Consider the following 25,377-nt stretch of genomic DNA (forward strand, 5'->3'; position numbering starts at 1 on the left):
TGACACAGTCAGGCTGCAATCATGCAATCAGATCTGCAGGTTTTACCTCAGTGTGCTGCCATTTAAATTTTCTGCTGTCCATTTAGAAGAGTTCCTGTTAAACAAGCTAATCACGATGCCGCTGCTTGTACCTGCTGTTTTAATAGGAATCAGATTAAGTAACAAATACATAGGAGCGCACTGTGAAATTTGCGTGGATTCTTTTGTTTCTTTGGGTTTAAAAAAATTTATCGTGTAAATATGAATGCAATTGTAAACAAAAAACACCAACATACATAGACAAAGCTGCACATATGGTGATGGTGTTAGATCTTTTAGGATGACATTATTTCACACCATACTGAATGAACTCATGTGAAAGAATAAAACTGCCAAAAATGTCATGTCTGTAATTAATAGGCCTCAAATAATAATGTTCAAAATCTGCTCAAGTTACTGGTATAGTAAAAAGAAAGTACATAAATTCTAATCTCTGCAGGTCTTAAAATGGGTTTAATATAACATCACATGACCAACAACACGTGACATATTATAACATCATTATTTATTAAACAACAGTTAAGCATCAGCTTAACTGATAATCAGCAAGTGTGAGCACTTCTATAAAAGCAGCATGTTTGGCAGTTTGCTGCTTTGGAGCATTCAGGTTTGTGTTAACACAATGCCAAGGATGAAAGACAGTGATTTCAGAGAAGTAACTGTTGCTGCCCAGTAGTCTTGGAAGGGTTACAAGGCCATTGGCGAACAATTTGAAGCCCATCATTCTAGAGTGAGACAGATTATTTACAAGTGGAAACCATTCAAGACAGTTGCCAGTCTTCCCAGGAGTGGAAATCTTAGCAAATTCATTCAAAGGTCAGACGTTGCAATGTTCAGCTTTTGTCTAAAAAGAACATGGCAGCATTGCTCAGGTTTGCAAAGCTGCATCTAAACAAATTCCAGAACTGTTTCCTTTGGGCAGATGAGACCAGAAACAGCACATTGGCCCAAACGCCTCATTCCAAATGTCAGGCACGGTGGTAGAGGAGTTATGATTTGGGCTTCTTTTCAGCCATAGGCACCTTATATTCATTGAGTCAATCATGAACTTCTCTGTATACCAAAGTATTCTAGTGTCAAATGTGAGGCTAAAACTGGGCTCAATGATCAATGAATCAATGGCCAAATGGATATGGCGCAGTCAAAATTCTCTGGCAGGACTTTAAGAGAGCTGTGCATAAACAAATGCTAGCAAAAATCAATGAACTGAAGCAATGATGCAAAGAACAGCGGGCCAAAATGCATTCAAAATGATGCGAGAGACTGATAAGAAATCATGCAGAAAATAAATAGTGCTCAAGTTAGTGCTGCTAAAGGTGCTTCTACAGGCTACTGAATCATGATACAGTAGTGTCAAAAAATGTTTGTCCCCTTGCTGTTTCCCTACTGTTTTGGATATTTGTCACACTTATGTTTCAGATCATCAAACAGATGTTAATATTGGACAAAGATAACCTGAGTAAATACAAAATGCAGTTTTTTAAATGATGATTTCATTGATTAAGGGAGAACAGTTATCCAAACCTACCTGGTCCTGTGTGAAAAAGTAATTGCCCCTTTTGTTAAATCATGAACTGTGCTCAACCACAATTACTGTAATCACTAAACACACCCAGGTCTGATTACTGGCAGACCTGTTGAAATCACTTAAATATAAGCTGTCTGTCAAAGCGAAGCAGGCTAAAAGAGCTCAAAAAGCAATACAACATGTCACCATCTACAGAAAACACCTAAGAAACAAAGTCACTGACATCTATCAGCCTGGAAAGAGTTACAATGCCATTTCTAAGGCTTTGGGACTCCAGTAAACCACAGTGAGACCACCATTATACCCAAATGGAAGAAACTTGGAACAGTGGTTAACCTTCCCACGAGTGGCTGGCCGACCAAAATTACTCCAAGAGTACATTGACAACTCATCCAGGAGGTCACAAAAGACCAGAGAACAACATCTAAAGAATTGCAGGCCTCCTTTACATCAGTTAAGGTCAGAGTTCACAACTCAACAATAAGAAAGAGACTGAGCAAAAATGGCATCCATAGAGAGATCAAGGACAAAACCTATGCTGCCCAAAAGGAACACAAAGGCTCTTCTCACATATGCCAAAAAACATCTTGATGATCCCCAAGACATCTGGGAAAATATTCTGTGGACTGATGAGACAACAAGTTAAACCTTTTTTAAGGTTTGAGTCCCGTTACATCTGACGTAAAACTAACACAGGAATGTCATGTACTGTGATGAACGCAACCATGAATTCTGTCTATCAAACCATCCTGAAGGAGAATATCAGCCTATCTGTTTGTGACCTCCAGCTGAAGGTCACTTGGGTTCTGCAGCAGGACAATGATTCAAAACACACCAGCAAGTCCACGTCTGAATGCCCTAAGAAAAATAAAATAAAGACTTTGGAGTGGCCTAGTCAATGTCGTGACCTGAATCTGATTGAGATGCTGTGGCATGACCTTAAAAAGGCAGTTCATGCTTGAAAATAGAGCAGGGCGATATGGCCAAAAATATTTATCACGATATATATTTGAAAATTTGCGATAACGATATAAATAACGAGACAAAATACAACTCCACAACATTACTAGCGCAAAAAGACAACCTTCCATTTATTTTCACTTAAACAAGAAGCTGGTTTTTATGTACATTAAAGCTTTATAAAAATGTAACAGTGCAAATGCAAATTCCTTGCTGAACGTTTAACCAAAAGGCATTTCCAGTAGAAATGGGCTGACATATCCTGAGCATAACCATGTATAATATCCACTGAAGTTAAAAAGAGGTGCTTTGCAACCTTAAACTGCAGTGTGCAGTACGCATTTTTCGGACCATAAGGTGCACGGGATTATAAGGCACATTAAGCGAAACAAAGCAGTCAGAATCAAACTTTATTAAACTCATTTTTCTTGCTTCCTCCACTTCTGTACCATTGATTTATTAATGAATGAATTCTACTCTATTCCCATGTTGCTGCAGTATATTAATGACTAACCTTGTATTGTGGATGGATTATCTCAGTTGTTCTCCTGACTGAAGTTTGGTCCGTTTACAGCACCCTGCCATGCGACTGCATTTGTCTCTAACTATCAGGAACCTTCACGTTAACTTTTATAAGTGGAAAAGTGTTAGTGTTCTCCTCCAGCTTCACTGTTTATGTTATGCTAACATAGCTGTGTCGCTAGCGATCACGTAGCACATCATTATATACCAGCTAGCCCAACTTCAGTAACCCTACAAACGTCACTGCTGTTTAGTTTCCTGTCTTCATTTATGTTGGACGTGATAGCAGAGCTGTACGTTTGAATTTTTCCAGAAATCTCTCAGTCAGAACATGCTATATCATACTTAGGTAACTAGCGAAACTAGCGAGCTAACTTCCGCTAGCTTCCTGCTAACTTCTAACTCCGTTAAATGTAATAAATTTTGTTTTCATGGATGCCTGGAAGTTAAACTTCATAGTTTCACCTGGTTAAGCAGCAATGCTGATCGTTTCATTAAAGATGAAAGAATTTAGACAGTTTTTAACTCCCAGTGATGCTGCAGTGTTCGTTTGACCTGAAGCATACGGAGTTTAGGACCCAGATTACTCCCAGATTTAAGAGCATCTTAGTCCGACAAATACGACAATCCGGTTGTTCAGTGATGACGCGACGAATCCTACTTCCGGGTCTAAAGTAGTCTGCGTTTAATATGGCTTTTGTGTTGTTAACATGTTTAATGTTATGTATTTTCTTCTATTTGATCTCAAAAAGCTCCTAAAACAGTCAGTGATCACCGTTGACCTCCCTCGGCTTTTATTACCACTAATCATTTATTTAAGCTCAGTTTTTAAAACCTTAGGATGAAACTACAGCCCAGCCCATGCAGCAGTATATGAATGACTAACCTCGTATTGTGGATGGATTATCTCAGTTGTTCTCCTGGCTGAAGTTTGGTCCTTTTACAGCATCCTGCCATGCGATTACATTTGTTCCTGACCACCGACAACGCTCACGTTAACTTATCGAGTGGAAAAAAAAGTTAGCTTGTTTATAACAGCCCAAATGACTACAGGCCTGTTGCACTTACGCCTGTAGTGATGAAGTGCTTTGAGAGACTGGTCTGTCAGCACATCAGGGCCGGTCTGCCTCCCACTCTGGACCCCCACCAATTTGCCTACAGGACAAATCGTTCCACCGAGGACGCTATCACCATAGCGCTCCACACTGCGCTGAGTCACCTGGAGCACAGAGGAAGCTATGTGAGAATGCTCTTTCTGGACTTCAGCTCAGCATTCAATCATATCATCCCGGAGATCCTGGTCCAGAAACTGTCTCACCTGGGACTCTCCACCCCCATCTGCCTCTGGATCAAGGACTTCCTGACAAATAGACCACAGTCTGTCAGACTCGGCCCCCACCGGTCCAGCACCATCACACTCAGCACCGGGTCTCCACAAGGATGTGTTTTGAGTCCCCTCCTGTTTACGCTCTACACATCCGACTGCTCCCCTACCCATCTCTCAAACACCATCATAAAGTTCGCGGATGACACCACAGTGGTTGGACTCATCTCAAGGGGGGATGAGTCGGACTACAGAGATGAGGTCAACAGACTGACTGAGTGGTGTTCAGTTAACAACCTCCAACTGAACACCACGAAAACTAAAGAACTTATCTTGGACTTCAGGAAGGGCAGAGCAGACCCGGCCCCACTTTACATTCACGGGAGCTGTGTGGAGAGGGTACACTCCATGAGGTTTCTGGGCGTGCAGATATCTGATGACCTCTCCTGGACTGCAAATACTACAGCGGTGGTTAAAAAGGCCCAGCAGCGTCTCCACTTTCTGAGAGTGCTCAGGAGGAACAACCTGGAGGAGAGGCTGCTGGTGACATTTGGTGGTGACATGGTGACATGCTGGGGTGGCTGTAGCTCAGGTGGCAGAGCAGGTCAGCCACTAATCAGAAGGTCGGTGGTTCGATCCCAGGCTGCATCCTGGCTGCATGCCAAATATCCTTGGGCAAGATACTAACCCCGTGTTTGCCTACTGGTGGTGGTCAGAGGGCCCGGTGGCGCCAGTGTCCGGCAGCCTCGCCTCTGTCAGTGCGCCCCAGGGCAGCTGTGGCTACAATGTAGCTTGCTATCGCCAGTGTGTGAATGTGTGCGTGAATGGGTGGATGACTGAATGTAGTGTAAAGCGCTTTGGGGTCCTATGGACTAGAAAAGCGCTATACAAATGCAGGCCATTTACCATTTACCATTTACAGAGCCACCATAGAGAGCATCCTAATGTACGGCATAACAACATGGCATGCAGGGTGCTCAGCTGCAGACAGGAAAGTACTGCAGAGGGTCATCAACACAGCCCAGAAGATCACTGGCTGCTCTCTGCCCAGCCTGGAGGTCACTGCAAACTCTCGGTACCTCAGCAGAGCTGGCAATATCATCAAGGACCACTCTCACCCCAGCAACCAACTGTTTGAACTATTACCGTCAGGCCGACGGTACAGGTCACATAAAACCAGGACAAACAGATTCAGGGATAGCTTCTTTCCCAGAGCTATCACCGTAGTAAATAAGCACAAAAACAATTGAACCTATTCCATACCGTCACTGTCATTATATTATGCTGCTATTCATACTGTCATTATATTAATGCTGCTATCCTGTATATATTGTACATACTATTGTTTGAGTACTTACGATTGTTTTTTTTTGTACTTTTTATATTTTACATTTATATTTATTATTGAAACTTGCACCAAGGGAGTGGCACTCCAATTTCGTTGTACTCTGTACAATGACAATAAAAGCTATTCTATTCTATTCTATTCTATTCTATATTAAGCTAACATAGCTGTGTCGCTAGCGGTCACGTAGCACATCATTATATACCAGGTAGCTCAACTTCAGTAACCCTACAAACGTCACTGCTGTTTAGTTTTCTGTCTTCATTTATGCTGGAAGTGATAGCAGAGCTGTACGTTTGAATTTGTTTCCAAAACCCCGCAGTCAGGACATGCTATATTGTATTTAGATAGAAGCTAGCGAGCTAACTCCCTGCTAACTTCTAACTCCGTTAAATGTCATAAATTCCGTTTTCATGGATGCCTGGATGTTAAACTCAATTGTTACACCTGGTAGAGCAGAACGCTGATCATTTTATTAAAGATGAAAGACTTTAGACAGTTTTTCAGCTCTCAGTAATGCCATAGTGATCGTTTGATATATGGACCTGCAGCGGAGTTTAGACCCAGACACAGCTAGTGACGTCAGACTGAACAATCGGATAACGACGGCCGCTTGCATGTTCTGCAAAAAAATGTGCTTTGTCGTGTATCTGACGGACAAACACCAAACCAGTTCCACATCACTGAAGTTGCACCATTTTTACAAACCAATTCTGGTTCATCTGTTTCACTCAACAATCGGCCATGTGCGTATGAAAACAAAGGCACTGCGCATGCGCGTTTTACTCATATTCTATCGCGATAATTCATTTTCCTATCGTTGCCTAACATTATACCGGTATTACCGTGAACGGTATAATATGGCCCAGCCCTACTTGAAAACCCTCCAATGTAGTTGAATTACAACATTTCTGCAAAGATGAATGGGCCAAAATTCCTCCACAGCGCTGTAAAAGACTCCTTGCCGCAAACATTATCGCAAACACTTGAGTGAAGTTGTTGCTACTAAGGGTGGCCCAGCCAGTTATTAGGTTTAGGGGGCAATCACTTTTTCACCGAGGGCGCGATTTTTCTCCCCTTAATAATAAACACTTTCATTTAGAAACTGTTTTTGTTTTCACTAGTGATATCTTTGTCTAATTTTTACATTTACTTGATAATCTAAAACATTTAAGTCTGAAAACATAAAAAATAAATAAATCAGGAAGTAGGCAAACACTTTTTCACATCACTCTATACCTAGTGTCCCACGCTGCTTCTGCATTTAGGCTTTTTTAAAGTAAAATGTATTACATCAGGAGTTGTTGCTTATCTGAGGTTTTATTTACCTGCCTTTAAAAACAAGTAAGGAACAGATGATATATAATGTGCTGATATATAAAAACTGTAAAACCTGAGAGAGTCATACTGATCTGTGTAAGGGCCGAAAAAGAAATTTCTTTGTAATCATTTTAGAATGAACTGATCACTTCATCTATTACTGGTGAGAAAATATTGACCAGTACATCAGCATATACATCAATGCTCAATTCTATAGCCAACAGCCCAATATACACTTTAAAAATATATAAAAATACTAATTAAGCATGAACTCTATAAAGGCATTTGATAAGTAAAAATGCTTTCAGCATAAAAAACAAAAGCAAACATCCTCATTAATGAAAAGACTTTAACAGAGATTACAACAAAGTATAAATTATATAAATAGTTGTGAAATGGATCTGTAGTAACAGCTCAACTGATTAACTATGCATTAGCTTTATCCATAATGCACAGGACATAATATCTGATTCAGTTTGATTGTAAGACGTCTTTCTATAGGTCTGATACATGAGCACAGAGTTTGATAGTGGCTGGACAAAAAATAAGCAAATGTCTGGGTGACTAAGCTAGAGGCAGGCTGTATGTCACACGGCCTTTTGTCTACTTTACAGTCTGAAAAGCTCATAGCTTCAAATGACATCTGCCATAGTTGCGACCATTTCTGAGCCTCATTTCAACTATAATAGTGCTGTCAGGCTGGTGGAGCTCCATTAAAGATATTTTCCACCCGGGGAAGGAGATGGACACTTCTGTGTCATCCACACAAAAAAGAGATAAGGGAAATATCACCTATGCCGCCGATACGCTCCTTGAAGTCGAGCAGCGTGGCTTGCAATCAGTCCTCATCCAATCTAACATCTTCATCCATCTTTGCGTGCCCTGGTGAAACGTGGGCGTGAAAGGATGAAAACCCTAAGATGATGTGCACGTAGAGACGGAGTCTGCAAAGTTTTTTTTTTTTTTTTTTTTACTTATCTGCAGTGTCAAGCTGCGGCGGAGCAGCCACGCTGTCAGTTTCCTCAAAGTGACAAAACACTACACACCTGCGCTCCTGCACGCTAGTCAAAGCAGATCTTTAGAGGAACAACTTCAGTAACAGAAACACAGATCCAAAGTTAAAACAGAACATAAATCGGGATGGCTCCTGTCAAAATGTACAAAAGTCAGAATCCAGCGCTGCTGACGCCACGCTCAGGCCTGCAGGAACAGAAACGATTCATCAGCCTCACCGTGAGATAACAGGGTCAGTGTGAAAGCACTCGCACCACGGTTTCCTCAGAGAATTTGCATTTCTCTACCCTGTCCAAAATTTACACATGGGGAAAAAAATATACACGATAATATATGAGACCAGGGGGCATCGAGAAAAATCAATAGCATCCACTCGAAACGTCCTCAGAGCTGCTGAGAGGAAACAGCTCAGCACAGCAGTGCACCAATAGTCAGGGTAAAGTACAATTAAATCTGATCTGGGAGAGTGTGTGGGCATATGAGAATGCCTGAAATGGAAGAAACAGATGCACAATGTTCAGAAATGAACAGAGTGAACAAACAAATGCTCTGACTATAAGAATAGCTGGAAAAAAAACTCGCTGCTTGCTCAATTATAAATCAAATCTACTTTTCAAATAAAGATCACAATAGCTGACCTTGGTGGGAAATTACTTAAATTCTTCCAACATCCCAGAGCAAAAAAAAAAAACAGAAAAGAGAAAAAAAAAGCATAAAATGACTTCCAGTGCTCAAGGATATTACACCACAGTGATGGCTACAGGGAGCGTGATGTGCTGCTTCATCGGAAAAACCTTGAAACTAACCACTGAAGTAAAGGGAATACAGAGCGAGCGGAGAAACGGCGTCCTCTGTGCCTCCATCACAGTGCCTGACAAATGCTGCTTTCACACAGGAGATGCACACGGACAGCTATGAACACAGGCAGCTCGCTCCATACAAATGGGCTAAACTAATTGAGGCTGCGTTACAGTAAAAATATTCACCACCCTTCACGTTTTTATCAGTGGGGCTGGAGGAAGTGAGCTTGGTGTCACCTAGGAAGAGTTCACTATGGGGTGGAATTCAGGGACTGGGAATTACCATAATCACACTGGCGGTCTCTGCACAGCTCCAAGGTCACCCTGCTTCCTCAGTCTCAGCAGCAGCGGGGGGAGTATATCAGAAACGTAGGACCAGGCTCTTCATTTGCACCACTGTACACACACACACACACTGCAGCTCTGCCAAGGTTGACTATAAAGACAGAAATCTCACCTTGCAAACTACACACACTGCAACAATGCATTGTCACAGTAACACAACTTCTCAGAGAGGCAAATCAGTGATGCTGTTAAATATCTCTACACCAGTGAGTCAGAGCCAGAGCCAGAGTCAGACAACGAGTCACATCCCTCCGGCAATAAGGGTGATTAATTCGGCCCTTTGCTCTGTAATGCTTCCTCTCTCCTGTCCCGGCCCATCTTGTCTTTTTATCTGCTCCCCCTGCTCATTAAACGTGCTCGGCTGCAGATGCTGCTGATGCAGTGTGACGTCGGCGTGGCAGCTATTTACTATTTTAACCCTGAATCCCACAGTCGGTTTGTCTGTACTGAAGTCCATCGACTGAGTGAATCCATCTTTTACATACATTTGAGTGCTGCATTCGATGTGTAACCCTGCATGTCAAACCCCAAAGGAAGTAGGATCCATAATCTGTTTAAAATAACATTTCATGTCATTGCTTCTTGGACATCTGCGCTGGAATATACAAACAGTGAGTTTCATTTGCAGTTTAACTAAAAGCCATCTGAAAAAAGATAAACTAAACACTCAGGAAACGCTAGCAAATAAGCTTAAATTACACTTACACTCTCCAATCATATTATTTTTAAATAGTAAAGTAAAATACAGTCAAATTGCTTGTGGCGTAGTACCGCATATTTATCAGAGATGAAGAACGAGCTGAAACAAATACACTGGAAATGTTGAAGTAATAAAGCTCTAGTTTTGACTGTAAGAATATTTTCAATGACAAAATTAAATATCCTTATTTAATTTTAACCCCGAAATACAATATTAGGCCTTGGGAGGCATCCATAACTCTTAGCTTGTGTGCCTGAGCTAAACATCAAACATCAGCAAAGTAGATGATAGACAAAGCCACTCTTGGCCATGCACCAAGGCCCTGTATTCACTGGCAGCAGATATAATCAATTTACCCTGCCTTAATATGTGCAGCATGCTTTCATAAAGCATCAATCAGATTGTGAATGTGAACACAGTACTATAACAGGTGGAAAAAAAAAGTCAGAAGACCTTCAGTCATTTGGAGACGGAACGGGCTTTTATTACCTTGAGCGAACGCAGAAACAATCATTAGACTAAATTAGGGCCGACAATAGAGCGCGTCTCATGGCTGCGGAAGAAATCTGACACTCCTGCAGTCCTGCCCAATTTCAGAGCTACATTAATCAACTGCTGAAGGATTAAACATTACATGTAACCTGGTGAGATGCTTTTTAAGTAATGACAACATTAACTAGCTTGCAACAATGAGGTTATACTAACATGCAGCCATTTATCACATTTCCATTACCATTTCCCATCAGGCCACACGTCTCTCAATAAGTGGGGTGAGCATGGACCTTTTTCTCATGGTCTGGCCAGCAAATTCAAAGGTTCCTGTTCTCTCTCATATACTGCTGATAAATATGGAGCTACTATTTTGCAAACACTCAAGCATTTTACATTCAAATATTTACTTAAACTTTCTAAAATCATATCCCTCCGAATTCAAGTGCATAATGCCAACTAGGGTGGCTGTAACTTTGATAAAGGAGCTTTTGAGTCAGTGAAGCTCACTTATGGTCAATGGCAGCGATACAGTTATGCTGACCCTTTCTGTAAGTGCTGCTGTTAGACTCTCTTAGCTGCTGTTAGGCGACGTTAATCAAATGGTCTTTAAAGTGGAGCTAACATTGGGGGGTGGGGGTAATGTCTAATCTGCTGACAATAACTACCTGTTACATAATTGGGAATAAGCATGTGCAGGAAAGAGAGCAGTGGTGGGGAAGGACAAAAACATAATCAGAAAGACATGACAAAAATATAGATGTACAAATGTTAAATGGTCATATTCAGTTTGAATGATCTTTAAATGAAAAGTAGCTTATAAAGAAAGACCACATGGTCAATCTCAAGAGGCAATTATGGAATTGCAATGTCCATCTTGACCAGTGTACTCACGGGGCAACGTGGCGCCCACTCCTATGTATTTTTAACGGGTTAATTCTAAGTTTATGAGAAGACATCGCTGTATATATATGAGTGCAACATTTTTTTTCCTATTACATAACCTAAAGAAATTACTTACTAGTACCTTTACGTCAAAAGATGACCAATATCTCTAAACGTTCAACAGAAATGTACTGTGAAAATAACGATCTCTCATTGTCTTTACCATCTAATTGAATAGGTTTAGGTGTGGGACTTTTAGTTGGCCAAAATATAATAAAAAAGTAGTGTTTAGTGTCTAAAGTAGTGTGAAGACGTCTTCTTGGGATTTGCAAAGTAAAGTGTGACCAAAACAGCAGCTCTGTCTGGTAGCTCAGGAACAAACCTCCAAAGTCCAGTCGGTGCTCTGCATGAGATAATAATGAGGAGGGAGAGTCGAGCACCCGTTTGTCAGACCTCGTTTGGAAAGACAAATTGCATCAGTTTTGTGTATGATGGATGTGTGCGTCTTCTGATTTTGTCGTAGTAAATAATGGCGTGCGGCCTGTCACCTTTACCGTTTAATTCATTTGTTTATAAATTGTGTTATAAATATTCGGTGAGTCAGGAGTCGGCTGTCAGACCGGGCAAATTCTACTCTAAGCAGATTATATATGTATCATCTTCTCCCCCAGTGGAAGCAACTTAGCAGCAACCTCCTATCTGAAGCTTTTTGAATTATATTACATTCAATAAAACCAAAAATTACTTGCCGTCTCATGGATGTAGCCTCACTGGACTGCTGCCTCCAATCAGATGGTATAATGCTAACTATCAATATGTTGATTCTAACAATTACTTTGGTAGTAGGATTACAGCAGGTCCTCGTGATGCTAGCTCAGATGTGTCAGACTCACTTATCATACAACAAGGCTTCTGTAGAACTTCAGAAAATGCTTGATCCCAGATTTCTTGGGGTCCATTATGCAATAAGGTAAATGGTCTGCTCCTATGCAGTGCTGTTCCAACTTGGCAGTACCCATAGGCGTATTTCAGCACACCAGTGGGGATGCCATACAAGGTGCTCACCTCCTGCTTTGGGATCAGTATCTTTACAAAGGGGTCTCTGGCAATGGGGGGACCAGATCGAACTGCCAACCCTGATATTAATCCACAACACCTGAGCCTCAGCTGCCCGTGTGTGTTATTCATGTGTGCACAGAGCAGCATATCACTGAAGTCTTTGTGCATAAAATTGCACCTTCTGCAAGTCACTTTAAGTATCGTTGTATTGCCTTTGTTTGATTTCCAGATCAATTTTCTTTCAGTTTTATTGTGTTTATACAGCATTCGTTATCAAAGCCCATCTGAGAATAAACATAGCAAACCAATTATACGTGGTATTTTTTTCTGCTCAATACTTCAGCGCACACGAAAATAAAACTGGAACAAAGCTGAGTGAAACATCTTTCTTAAAAAACAAGCAAAATGTATTTCTTGCAACAGCAAACAGAAAAGAGAATGCATTTTACAGGATGTGCACTAACGCCTTGGCTTTCTCTGAATAAGTGGTTTAATCTTGTTCCTCTCATAACCTTTTCTTTACGACATAATGTGAAGTTTCGAGTCTGTATTGCTATTACAACAAATTCGCTTTACTTTCCAAAGTAAATCTTGTACCCCAGCTATTTGCAGAATAAACTGTAGCAAAAGGCAAGGAGGTAAAAAAAAACAGCACAGAATGTCAACACTACAACCTCATCATCACACTGATATGTAGGTTGAGCGGGACATACCTCCAGCAGCCGTCTCGCTCGTATGAGAGGCTGCTGGAAGATTTGGACCGTCTCGAACGGTAGGTGTTACAGGCGGCAGACACCCTGAGGCTCACACCGCGCTACGAGGAAAAACATGGTGTTCTGGCACCTGTTGATGTCCTGATCACCACAAGTGAGCTATCAGCCCGAGGGAAGGAGAAGCAAAAGAGAGAGTGGAGAAAAAAAAGAAAGTAGATGGAAAAAAAAGGACTCCCTGCTGCTTCTCTTTAATGTGGAGACAGACTGAAAAGTTGGAACACGGCATGAGATTCTACATTCATCTCGCCAACATAGTCTGAAATTCTGACTGACATTATTCAAATTTCTCCACATGAAACCCAAGTGGAGCTCTTCATCCAGTCTTTGTGCAGCAGAACCATAAAGAATTACTGAGAGGATGCAAAATGAGCAAGGACAGGTACCGGGGTCTGAACAGCACTGTGGAAACACCATTAGAGAATCGATACTTTTGTAGGCACATATCTAACGACAGTGCCTAATTTTTTACTGTAATTTAGTACCAACACAACATAGTCGCGAACGGGCCCACATCAAAGATTTATATACTGTCTGCATATACGCATCAGCAGCCCAAACCAAAATCTTTGTGACCTCATTTTTAAGATAACTGGAGAGAAGAAGCATCGGTATTTTTTCCCAACATTTAAAGGCATCCAAGAAAAAATCCCAACAGGAAGCAGACATTTCTTTTTGGCTATGAGAGCGAGCCCTGCAGTGCAGAAATTCATGTAGTGTATTAAGGCGAACATAAAGGCACAATACCTGCAGCACTTTGCTCCATAAATGCATCCATTCAGTGTAACTATAAACTCAAATTTCTGCTGCCTTACAAAAAACAACAAGCAACATGATTGAACTCATAAGCTAGAATACGACTGCATGAATATAAACATGAGATAGCCATGGGCAAGAAATATGCAAAGGAAGAAAGAAAAAATCAAGAGTTTCACAGTGCAATCTAGCACAGGGTAACTTCTAACAAGTTCAGGTAATAAAGAACTGTGGGAGGGAGACAGCATTTAAACTAAAGTTTGCACACATCAAGGCCCATGCATATTTTGCATATCTGTGAAATGAACATGAACATGTGTGTGGCTCCTCACCTCCTTATGATATGACCTGCTGAGTGGTACAAACCAGATCCAAGACGTTTGTGCTCTAGTTTTACTGAGCAAAGTTCTGCTTTATTGCTGTGTTACCTCTGTTACTTAGAACTAAGTAGCAGCTATTTGTGGATGGACCCAACTTTTACGGAATTGGGGTTGTGCAGTTCCCAATTTCTAACTTTGCTTTTACTCTTTAGTCCAAAACGCTGATCCCAAATTAACCCATTAGCTAAATGATTAATGGCAAATCCTCTCCTTATAGAAACAGTCAAAATGATTTGACAGTTCACCCACAGACACACCCTCACACACAAAACTGGCTGGGTAGCTGACATAGTGTGACATCTCGCTCTGTCACCTGAGCAGCACTGATGATGATCATGATTACATGTCTTTGGGTAAATGCAATAAAATTTAAGATAAATGTGTGTAAGATTTACTGGCATCTACAGATGACCTCACCTTCTCCCGTCCTTACAAACAGGTAGGTGAATCAGTGGTATAGAGCAATGTTAGGCTAGTCTGTTTTGGACATAGCGAACTCTTCTTCATGGTGGAAAAGGAGCCACTCCTTCTGCAGATATAAAGATACAAACATATTTATAGATTCCTGATCGTAAACTGTTGACCTTTAGAGTTAATTCAACAGAGGCACATCTCTGATTTCAATATGTTATACACAAATTCAAAGCATTTCTGACTCCGTGCTCTGGAGGTACGGATGTCACCTCGCCTGCTGCTTTATCCTCCCTTTGGATTCAGGCTGCAGCTTAAATCTCCAAACAGCATTTCAAACTGCACTTAGGCTAATTCTCCAGAGAGAGACCCTGCATTACCCATATTTCCTCCTCTAAGTCCCACGCTTGCTTGCTCTCTCTCTCTGTCATCATTGCTAAAATAAATCAAAGCTACAATAATTCATGAGTGTTAAGAGTGTGCGTGCATGCAAGCGCATGGAGGAATGGGGTTGTCTTTTTTGGACTTTTTTCTGCAGAGTACCGGGATTTTTTTGAGAAGCTTTAACTCCATCTTACTGTGTGCAGAGAGCTGCCAGGAAAGGCAAGAAATGGAGCGTTTTAATTTGTAGTCACGCAGAAAGAGGAGCCTAAGAAAAAAAAAACAGGTTACTGAAAATAATAGATGATTAACTCAGTATGAATTAGACTTCTCCTCTCAACAGTAATTAAATAATTGTTAGCAAGTCTTATGAAACCCAATGATAAAAACTGTTGAAGTGAAGCTGAGTGAAACAGGAATTTAATGCAGCAGTGTTGATATGAGGTCTCGCAAATGCAATGCTGTTAATGCAAATGCTTTACTCAGAAAGTGAATCCACTTTTCACAATCAGTGTGGATTTAAAATTTCCAATCTCCGAACCGGCTCGATGAAAGTTAATGAGGTTCCCCGTCAACAAAGACTTGAGCGCTGCAGCTCGACCTCTGGGCGATGTGAGTCACTCTGCTGCGTTCACTTTGGCATATTTTGTATTTACATTCTGCACTTTTTTTTCTTCCCCAGAAGGGCCAGGCCGGGTCAAATTTATCAGAAGTATCAAATCGGGCAGCCGCACATGTTAGCTCGAGGACAAGAAGCTAAAAAAATTCAGTCTGACTCGCTGGGAGTAGATGGGAGCGGATAGTTGTGGGTATTTTATACAGCAAACATGAAGAGAAATATAACATATTTAACTTGATAAATGATAAACCACCAACGAAACCACACAAAAAACCAAAAAACCCAAAGCTTTTCTGAGGCGTCGACTGTACAAACAGTAATAAAAGAATAAACAAAGTAGGTCAGTACGATGTGCTGCAGACCGGCAGAAACACATGAATAAAGAGCAGAGCGGAGAAGAAACAGCCTTCTTCTGTTTATGTTATTGTTTTAAGGGAAGCACGGTCCGTATCGCTCTCCAAATCATCTCCACTCGTCTCGCCATTTGCTTAGAAATCCTAAACCACACACACTCACACATACTCACACACACGGAGTGTATAAACCAGCCTAAACACACAATTTGATGTGTCTCTAAACATAAGAAGGCATTTATGACCATTTGGAGATAAACATTAAACATGAAAAATTAGATGTGCCATTTCATCATTAATTTTAAAAAAGCCATTATGTCACCACATTTAGCAGTAGTCTTGTTATTTTTTTTGTTTTGTTTTATTTTTAATGCTTGCAATTGTTAAGCAAAAATGTTTTTCTGTGGATGTCAAAAATGTACGTAACAAAAATATAATCAAAGTTTATTTTTACGTGGTGATTTTCAAGAACAAAAGTCACAAAATGCTTTACAATATAGAATAAGATACAACAACTGAAATGTTATAAAGGGATAAAACAAAATAAAGGCAAACCTGCACAGGTGGGTCTTAAATCCACAGATCTAAGGTGCAGTGGAAGTGAGTTTAACTTGGATTTAGGTGCAGACAACAAGCGTTGATCAGCTCAAAGATTCAGATGTTTTGCGTGATTGTAGTAGCTCACTGATAAATGGAGGCACATTGACCACGAAGGGCTCTGCAAGTGATTGTACCGTGAACTTTATATGAAGCCAGTGAAAGAAAGACAGAATCTGTGTCACATGGCACGTTTTAGAGGACCCGGTGACCTTCGAACCACATTCTGAAGTGATCCAGGGAAGATTTGCTGAGGCAGAGGAATAATGAATTACAATAATCAAGGGATGTTTAATCATCGGGATGTGAGCAAGTGATAAACCTCCTAAACATTAAGAATAAATGATATAAATCATGAGAACTGAGTGAAAGGCAAGAACGTAGACCTTCGATAGTGAATAGTTCATCCAATATGGTTTCTCAAGCAATTTGTGTATGACACCATGTAAGAAACCTGAATAATGCTCCTTGCTTTACTTACAATAAAACACTTAATGAAAAACTCACCGGCCAGCACTCCTGCCATGTAAAGCAGACTTATTCGTAGGATGCCATGGACCATCTCTAAGGGAACGCCGATCATCAGCTGTAATAAAGCGTTGAAGCCCAGCTGCTCCAAACTGAGGACAGAGCACACAATGAAAGTAAGATTAAAACTGCCAGCATTGGCCTTCGTGTGCCATCAGCAGCAGCTAACCTGAATTTTCTCTAAACCAGTACTGCAGGAGTCAAGAGCTTACCCGACGTGCATGAACATGTAGCTGAAGAAACGCCACACTTGTGCACGGTGGCCGGGGTGGTAGACCAGGGGGCTCTTCATGAAGTCAGGCTGATAGGTCTGCAGGACCCACTTGTTTAGCATGATGCCGTAGCACATGAAGACAATAATCTGCAACAAAGACACAAAGATGACACCAAACTGTCAATCTGTGCTGAGTACATGCACTCTCTGCAGAGTGCTTGTACAGAAGGTGAAAAGTGCCCCGCAAAACAAAACCCATTGTGCTTTATGAACGGCGCATGAGGTTCTCTTCTTCTTTGTATTCTTCAGCTGATGCTCATTAGAGTCTTGCAGACAATTACTGCCCACAGAAGAAAAAAAATGGCACATCTGGTTCAATTCCATTAATTTCTTTTCATAAAATAATGACTCATTGTTTCTGTGAATTAAAATGAATGCAAACTGTTATTATCACATTCTCATTGTCATTACAGACCATTCAGTGCCATTTGGAGGCATTATAAGAGCACTTAGCTTTCTTTCCCAAAGAATTAAGATGATTTCAGGGAAAATGATGAAGTTTTGTTAAGAAGCTGTAGGTTATTTCCGCCGCTTAATCTGCAACCATTCAGCTGTAGTCTCGGAGGGCGTTTGTGCTGGTGCTTTTCTTTTTTCAAAATTAACATAATAGGTCAATTAAAGCCACTGTGGTGGTGGCCAGGGTGCTTACTGACCTGGTTTCCAAGTTCCAAGACCAGTGTTTGAAAGAAAAAAAGAAAAAAATCCTACACGCAGGCTGGCTCAAGGACTCTGCTTGGAGGAATGACATTAAATGCACCCACTAAGCCTCCGACTCCCAAATGGGTTACCAGCTCATATCAAGCTCACAGTAAAAGTGTGTGATCAAAGGCAGAAAATCTTTTCAGGCCGTCTAAGGCGAACAACTGAGCTAACAGAACAGTGTGAAGTCATATTTAGGGGATTGGATGCTGACTTTGTGGATCTTAAATAAAATGCTGGGGGCCAAAAGCTCTAGGAATGCCCAGATCACTGTGGATGAATCAGGAGAATAACCTCCATCACTTTATAACACTCTGAAACCAGCTGATAATGTTTCCCACTAACCTGGACGATGGTGACGATGGCGATGAAGACGGGCGGGGGACACAGGCGGTTTTGGTGGAAATACCAGCGCCGGTCAGTTTCGCAGGGCAGGATCTCGTAGGCCACATAACGGACGAAACGTTTATAAAGACCCAACCCCGTCTCGTCCAGAAGGATCTCCCGTTGCAGTGTGCGGCGGCCATTGGCGATGGCTCGTCGGAAACTGCTGGAGCGTTTGCTGCTCATCTGAGGAAAAGAATAAAAAGAAAACAAAAAGATGCATAAACTCAGTGTGTGCAACATCTTGTTGGTAAATGTTTGAATGTTAATTTAGGCTAATGGCATATAAAAACATCTGTTTACTGTTTATTGTGAAGTTTTAATGATCACGTGAAGGTTTTGTTTGATTTCAGGGGGAAAACACCAGATAAGAAGCTCAATAACATTCTCTCGCCTGTATGCGAAATACAAAGACTGTACATAAATGATGGACATAGCCACAGCTGATTAGTAAAGTGCTGTTGAACTGAATGTGCCCATTGCTGTCCTCCAGCTGTCTTGAAACCAGAGTGGACTGCATGCTCATAGCAAACTCTGCTTTATCCCACATTGTGACTCAAAATTGTGCTGTAACTTTCAATAAGCATTATGTTGTATTGAATAAGACTTTAAACTCATATAGTATTTACATAGAGGACAGATCCAATTCAGCAGGTTTTCATTATACTTCTATAGACCGATTTCTTTGTGCAAGTGTAAAATTCAAGCAACTGCTGGCAGTTCGACAGAATAAGAGAACATGCTTCACTTTTCAGGCTACATCCATCTTTCATATACAGTCTATGGTTAAATATAAACGATATCACAGGAAAATGGAGGAAAGACTAAGCCTGGTTTTGTCCAAAGAGAGCAAGTTTGTGTACCAGCACCTTTAGAGCTTACTATACAACACTCCACATCTCATGCAACTTCCTGAAATCTTGACATAAACATGTGGTTGTCAGGCCGCCAGTGTCTTTTCTCCACCAAGTAGTATTGGTAAAGTTTAAACACAGGACAGCAGAAAAGCCAAGTTGTCTTTTTTAAAGCTAAGTTTTAGTACGGTTCCAACAAGATGATTCATAACATGTTGGGAGTTTGTTATTTTTGGATGTAGCTAGGCTATTTTTTTCAGTCATTATGCTAAGTAAGCTAAATGAGCTGCAAGGCTGGCATGAGAGCGGTATCAGCCTTTCAACAAGAGAACACAAAAGCTTATTATCCAAAATTCCGCCTAATTATTGTATTCAGAAAGGATTAAAGACTTTAAGGAATCAGCACCTTGCATCCTTTATTCATTTGCTGCTTTTGATTTATTTATTTATTTTTAGCTATATGATGATATCATGGTTTTTTTTTTTTGAGGGGTTTTTTTGCAAACAAGAGAACCTTAGAAGCATTACTGTCAACAGCTGGAAAACACTTTGCCAGAATAAACAGATCTCATCTCGCCTGCTGGTCTCATTTCAGCAATTAAATCCATAACTTTCCTCACACTAAGTGGATCAAACAAAAACAAAGGAGGGTTTGTTCTCACATAATCTGAGAGAAGCTCATCAGTGTGACTAATCACCCTGGATCAGAACAAACTAACAGTCATAAACTTCTGCTTTCACAAAGGCAAGACTAGGGACACTGTAGTTTTCTTAACTTCTTACCTGTTATTACATTATTCTTCATTTATGGATGATTTCTATATGTTTAGTTAATGTTTTTGCAAACTTAGACTAAGTGGAATGGCTTACGCAGGACAAAGTCAAGTTATAAATATTGAGTTTATTAGTTTGTCACTTTGACAGCCAGTCTGTATGTCGGGAATGATAGACAAACGCTGGTACAGAAGGGATTTGGTAAAACAAATACACTGCAGTTTAAAAAGACTGGATATTTTTAAAGGAATGCATTATTATTTGTGAATATTGTCAATTCTGTCCAATGACAGCAATACTGAGGTGAGTTGCTGATGATATTATGAACTTTTCTATTAGTGAGCACTGCTGTTAGCCCATGTTAGCTTCTGTTAGCTTCTGTTAGCCCATATTAGCTGCCGTTAGCCCATGTTAGCTGCTGTTAACCCATGTTAGCTGCTGTTAGTTGATGCTACTAAAATGTTCTTTGAAGTGGATCTAACACTGTTGGACTTGGAAATTGGCAAACAAAACCCCCAAAGCTCTAACACAATGTGAGAATGCAATCAAACCGTTTATCAGAGGGAAGGTGCGATTTTTAGGACACTAGCATAACATTAGCTGGCATAATGTTAGCCCATCACCAGCTGCTCTTATTGTTTAGCCCACTTCTTATCAGTTGTCTGGAAATCTGCTGACAATAAGCGATTGCGACAATATCATGCCTAAATATGAGCATGTTTAGGCATGTTTTTCTGTTTTAGAGCACTGACTTCAGTTAGGGAGATGAAGCTTGTGAGGAAGAAGAAATGAGGAGGATATTTTATTCAGATGCTTACTTACTGTTCCTTTGATAGTGAATTACTGTATACATTTACTGATTGAATACAAATATCTTGCTTATCGTTTTTATTTTGTGTTTCAACCTTTATTGTTCGTGCGCCCAAGAACATTGTTACAGTTTTGTTCATAAGGCCGGCATGACTGAGTATAATGTCAGTGTAATGGCAACCAGCAATATTCTGTTGTGAAGCTTTTATTCCATACAGCACAAGGCAGTAATATTTTTACAATGCAGAATGTTGCAGATTACATTAGGTACACTGTAAAACAACAGTTTAATGATGGCAAATCTATCTGCCAGCACTTAATTTAACTACAACGCTTCTTTCAGAAACTACACAGTATATGTTCATGACGAGCTTTAGATGTTATTCTAACTAAAGCAGAAGTTGAGAGGTATTTAGTGCTTAATGAATTTGTGAGAGCATGTGAATTTTTATTTTTCCTCCTACAAAAGCTATGTTACATGTTTAAAAACATGTGATTGGTTTTTAGCACACAACAGATTTTTAAAAAAGAGATAAGAAAGTTATTCAATGAGTAGGGTCTTTTTTTTTTAATTTAGACAAATGTAAGCCTGACTGCTGGCTAGATCAATTACTCCTCAGGCATTGTAATAATATGTTGTTGAAGTGTGTCCGCTCTTGAAAAGCAAATCTTAGTTGAAAGGAACTATTGCATGGAAAGAAAGAGGGCATTTGTACATGTGTGTTTGTATGTCTTCATTTTAATCATGGGCTCCAGGTTTGCTTAGTGAGCAGGGCCTGTGCAGAAGCTTGCAGGCTGACAGCACCAGCTCTTGATAAGTTATTTAATAGAGGCTTAGGATGAAAAATATCCTAATGCCACGATTTTGACAGCCGAGCCAGAGAACTGCTAGGATAACAACACAGAGTTCTTTTCCACCAGAGTTACCACTGAAAATACTGCCTGACCGGCTATCCACAGCAGGGGCACTTTAGATTCAATATCTGTATTTCCTAATAGAAAATGAGCACGCATAAGTCACAGCTATGATGATGGTGGAAATCTCTGGTGTAGCTAAAACATATGAGGCGAGCTGGCAGACTCGCCTCATAATGTATGACGAAACGAGACTCTAGAGAGAGTAAGAAGGCAGCAGCTACAACAGAAAACCTTACTGTACGTACAGGTTTCACGTAACAGTAACTTTAGACAAACATGGCAGCTTCATGTGAAGTGTAACAGAACCTCTTCAGGGGACCTGCAGGAAGTACAACCCACCATTAAAGGTACAACATCAGTAATTCATTAGCCAGGCCCTGCTGCTTGTACACTCATTATACATAGACACAGCAGGAGCCACAGTGGAAGAAATTGTGGGTCAATATCTATAAAAGCTAATGAGCTAAACATGCTAGAAGACAAAATCTGTAAATGTAGATGAACAAATAATGAAGAAATGCAAATAGCGGCGACTGTTTCTTCCCTCCTCTTCAAGAAATTGCTCAGGCAAAAATCGGGGGGTAAAAAAAGTGCTAATCCCTTTTGGAAGCTAACAGAGCAGGATGTGGTAACTATCCTAACTGTGGGTAATTATGATACTGGTGGTTGTACAGCGAGGGTGTAAGGGCCTGTTGCAAAGCGATAACCAGAACGATGTCGAGCTGGGCTGCTGGCTCTCCCACAGACGGAGGGTTGCATATTTAGTATGGAAATCAGGCCTGGAAAATGCAATTATACAATACTTGAGGCAGGAAGTGGAAGCGGAGCAAAAGGAGCATGGGGACATTAGAAGGCAGAGATGGGAAACATAAGACGGGGAGATCAGATGCCTGTCTGCATGAGTTTGATTAACAGATTTTTCTGAGGCCACCAGTGGACAGCGAAAGGTGAGATGTCTTAATATAACTGAATGTACAGTTTAAACAAAGAAAATGGGACTGGCTTCTTTTCCAAATAAGATCACAGCTTATTTAATCTGGCTCAGTGAAAGCACCTACCGCCTCTTTCTGCATTGCTACTGTATTCTCTCCCATTCATATTGCCTGAGTGAAAAGTTGTTCCCTGAAGGCACGGTTAAGCACGGCTGTCACTCTGCCTCACCTTCTCTGACATGCAGGACTGCCAACACTAAAGTGAGCATTAGCAGTCTTTTGATGTGACGACAGGAGAGAGACGGCAACCAGACAATAACACACACACACATAAACGTCAAAAGTCAAAACTTGAGGAGTGAAAAAGCAAAGTGCACAGGGAGGAAAAAATTAATTCACATGACATCAGTATAGTGCTGTAAGGGAAAATCTCTGAGGTGTGCATCAGTTCCCTGATGGGGCACAGTCTGCTAGGAAATAAGTGATGGAGAGGCAAAGAGCACAAACACATATAAAGGCAGTATTCTCCTTTAGGGATGGCTGATTGGAGCAGACTGACAGCAGTGTGTGCCTCATGGTGGCTGCAGGTTGTACGTGCTGCTCTCAGCTCGAGTCAATCGTTCTTGATGGATTAATTAGCCACACCACATGGTCAATACCATGCAGCTCAATACTAATTAGCAATAACAATTTGGGGGGGAAAAAGCATCTTAATGGCCATCCAGATGTCTGCATTGCAGCTGCAAAACAATCCATAAATGATTCTGATTATGCCCACTTTCCTTCCTCCTGCGATAAATCAGTTATCGATGCCGAAAGAATCGAAGGCTGTGCCAGTTAACAGTGCTACAGATTCACCATCACCAGGCTAACAGCGTCACTGTTTGCATTTACCATCTAATTTGCGAGTCATCCAAAGGGCCAAAAGCACCCTTCTCCTTTACTCTCTCTCACTCTGTCGTGCTCTCTCGCAGCAGCCTCTAAATCACTGCGGATCTCAGCCTCGCTGATTCTACCCTGACCCAGATACTCAGGTTCTTTCTTACTCAAATCCTTTTAAAAAAATCAGAGTCCACCTTTTTTCTTTTTTCCCCCTTTCCCTCTCAGCAGTTTGCGGCCACAACCCTCCTTCATGGCTTAATAGTTGCAGCGCTAAAACTCCAAAAAGAAAAAAAGCCTTTACTCCAGGACACTTAGGCAAAGTGCATTACTTTTAGTTGGGAACCCATCTCCAACACAAAGCTTCAACTGGAGTTCAGCGTGCAGTGGGATGCTGATAGGTAGCATCTGTGTCCCAGGAGAGAGATGCCCCGTGAGCACTGTGACTTGGGAGACCTTGGAAACTTTAAAAATGCTGTAATCGCCTACTTCCAGAATGAAACTTTAACTAGACTTTTGACTCTCAAACGCTCAGTTTAAGACATTTAATATTTATTCAAATTCAAAAGTGTTTCCCCAACATCACCTCCTGAGGGACCGGAGAATATTAGCGCAACATCTGGGCAAAAGGATAAAAATGAAAACAGGAAAAGGCGAAGTCCTAAAAATCCTTCAACCTGAACACAGAGAAACCCCTGCTATAATCTCTGAAGCACACACTTCACCCATGTAATTAACCATGGCTGCCATTTTGTATCTCTTTCGAACATTAGCCAAATTACCACCCGAAGGAGAGCGGTGACACACTTCTTCAGCTACATAGCTGGAACATGATAGCATCAGAGGGCTCAATAGGTGAAATTAAACATAGGATAGGAATACATCAGACTTCCCGGTGAAATCCTTTTTCCCCGAGTTCTTAAACCCATGCTCATCTTTCACACTTTCATCCCCTCCAAACCCCTAATGTATGACCTTTGAAACCTCAGGTGTCTTTTAGCCTTCTGAATTGATCAAATGTCTGCGTTTTACTGTGGAGCTGCTTGAAAATATCTATTGGTTTCCTTGTGCAGAAGTCTGCACTGATTAGCAGTCAGACACAGACCACTAGTCTTTCGTGTATGTACGAGTGTGTGTGTGCAGGCGTGCGTGAGTGTATGCACAGTTCCCCAAGAGAGGCTTTAGCAGAGCGTTACTTATTCACCCCTCTGGCTGAACTGATGGAGTTCTCTGGCTCGGATCGCCCTGCATGAAAGATGACTCGAACGTGAACGACGCGCGAGGCTTGTCTTGTACTAGTGCGAGCGCGCACGGTCTCGCGCAGACACCAGAGAAGCTGTTGCCTAACGGTGTGATTCAAAACACATTTACACCCACTGAGGTCGAGCGAGGCAGTGTGAATTCACGGCTGCAAAACTCACGGAGCGAATGTAGAACAACAAATCAGGAAAAAAAAGAAAAATGTTGAACACAGCCGCTAAGAGACACAACAGAGAGAAATCTCACCAGCTTGTGAGCTGAAAAGGCACAGATTGAGAATACACACACACACACACACACACACACACAGACACACAATGCATCTTGCTATGTCCATTTTAATAATGTGCAGGGGTGTTACATTTTCCACAGAGGCCAGACCACAAAATCAATACAGACACCAGACTTCAGGCAGCAGCTATAACACTGTAGCAGCACTGAACCTTCCAAATGACAACACGACTGTCA

General features: G+C 41.1%; 1 protein-coding gene across 7 annotated transcripts in view; it reads right to left on the bottom strand.

Moving 5' to 3' along the window:
* rhbdl1 (rhomboid, veinlet-like 1 (Drosophila)) overlaps nucleotides 1–25,377 on the bottom strand; it is a 68,297-nt gene that overhangs the window by 18,028 nt on the left and 24,892 nt on the right. For all 7 annotated transcript variants that reach the window (XM_085284225.1, XM_085284221.1, XM_085284220.1 and 4 more), the window contains 3 exons: nucleotides 18,444–18,668; nucleotides 17,338–17,486; nucleotides 17,105–17,217 (listed from right to left, as the gene is read on the bottom strand). In XM_085284225.1, the coding sequence (XP_085140351.1) occupies nucleotides 17,105–17,217; nucleotides 17,338–17,486; nucleotides 18,444–18,668 (487 nt within the window). The remainder of the gene's footprint in view (nucleotides 1–17,104; nucleotides 17,218–17,337; nucleotides 17,487–18,443; nucleotides 18,669–25,377) is intronic.

This window comes from Mchenga conophoros, linkage group LG8, assembly GCF_057382185.1.
Source record: "Mchenga conophoros isolate Kocher_MC1m ecotype Shallow Benthic linkage group LG8, M_conophoros_male_GT1.1, whole genome shotgun sequence".
NCBI lineage: Eukaryota > Metazoa > Chordata > Actinopteri > Cichliformes > Cichlidae > Mchenga > Mchenga conophoros.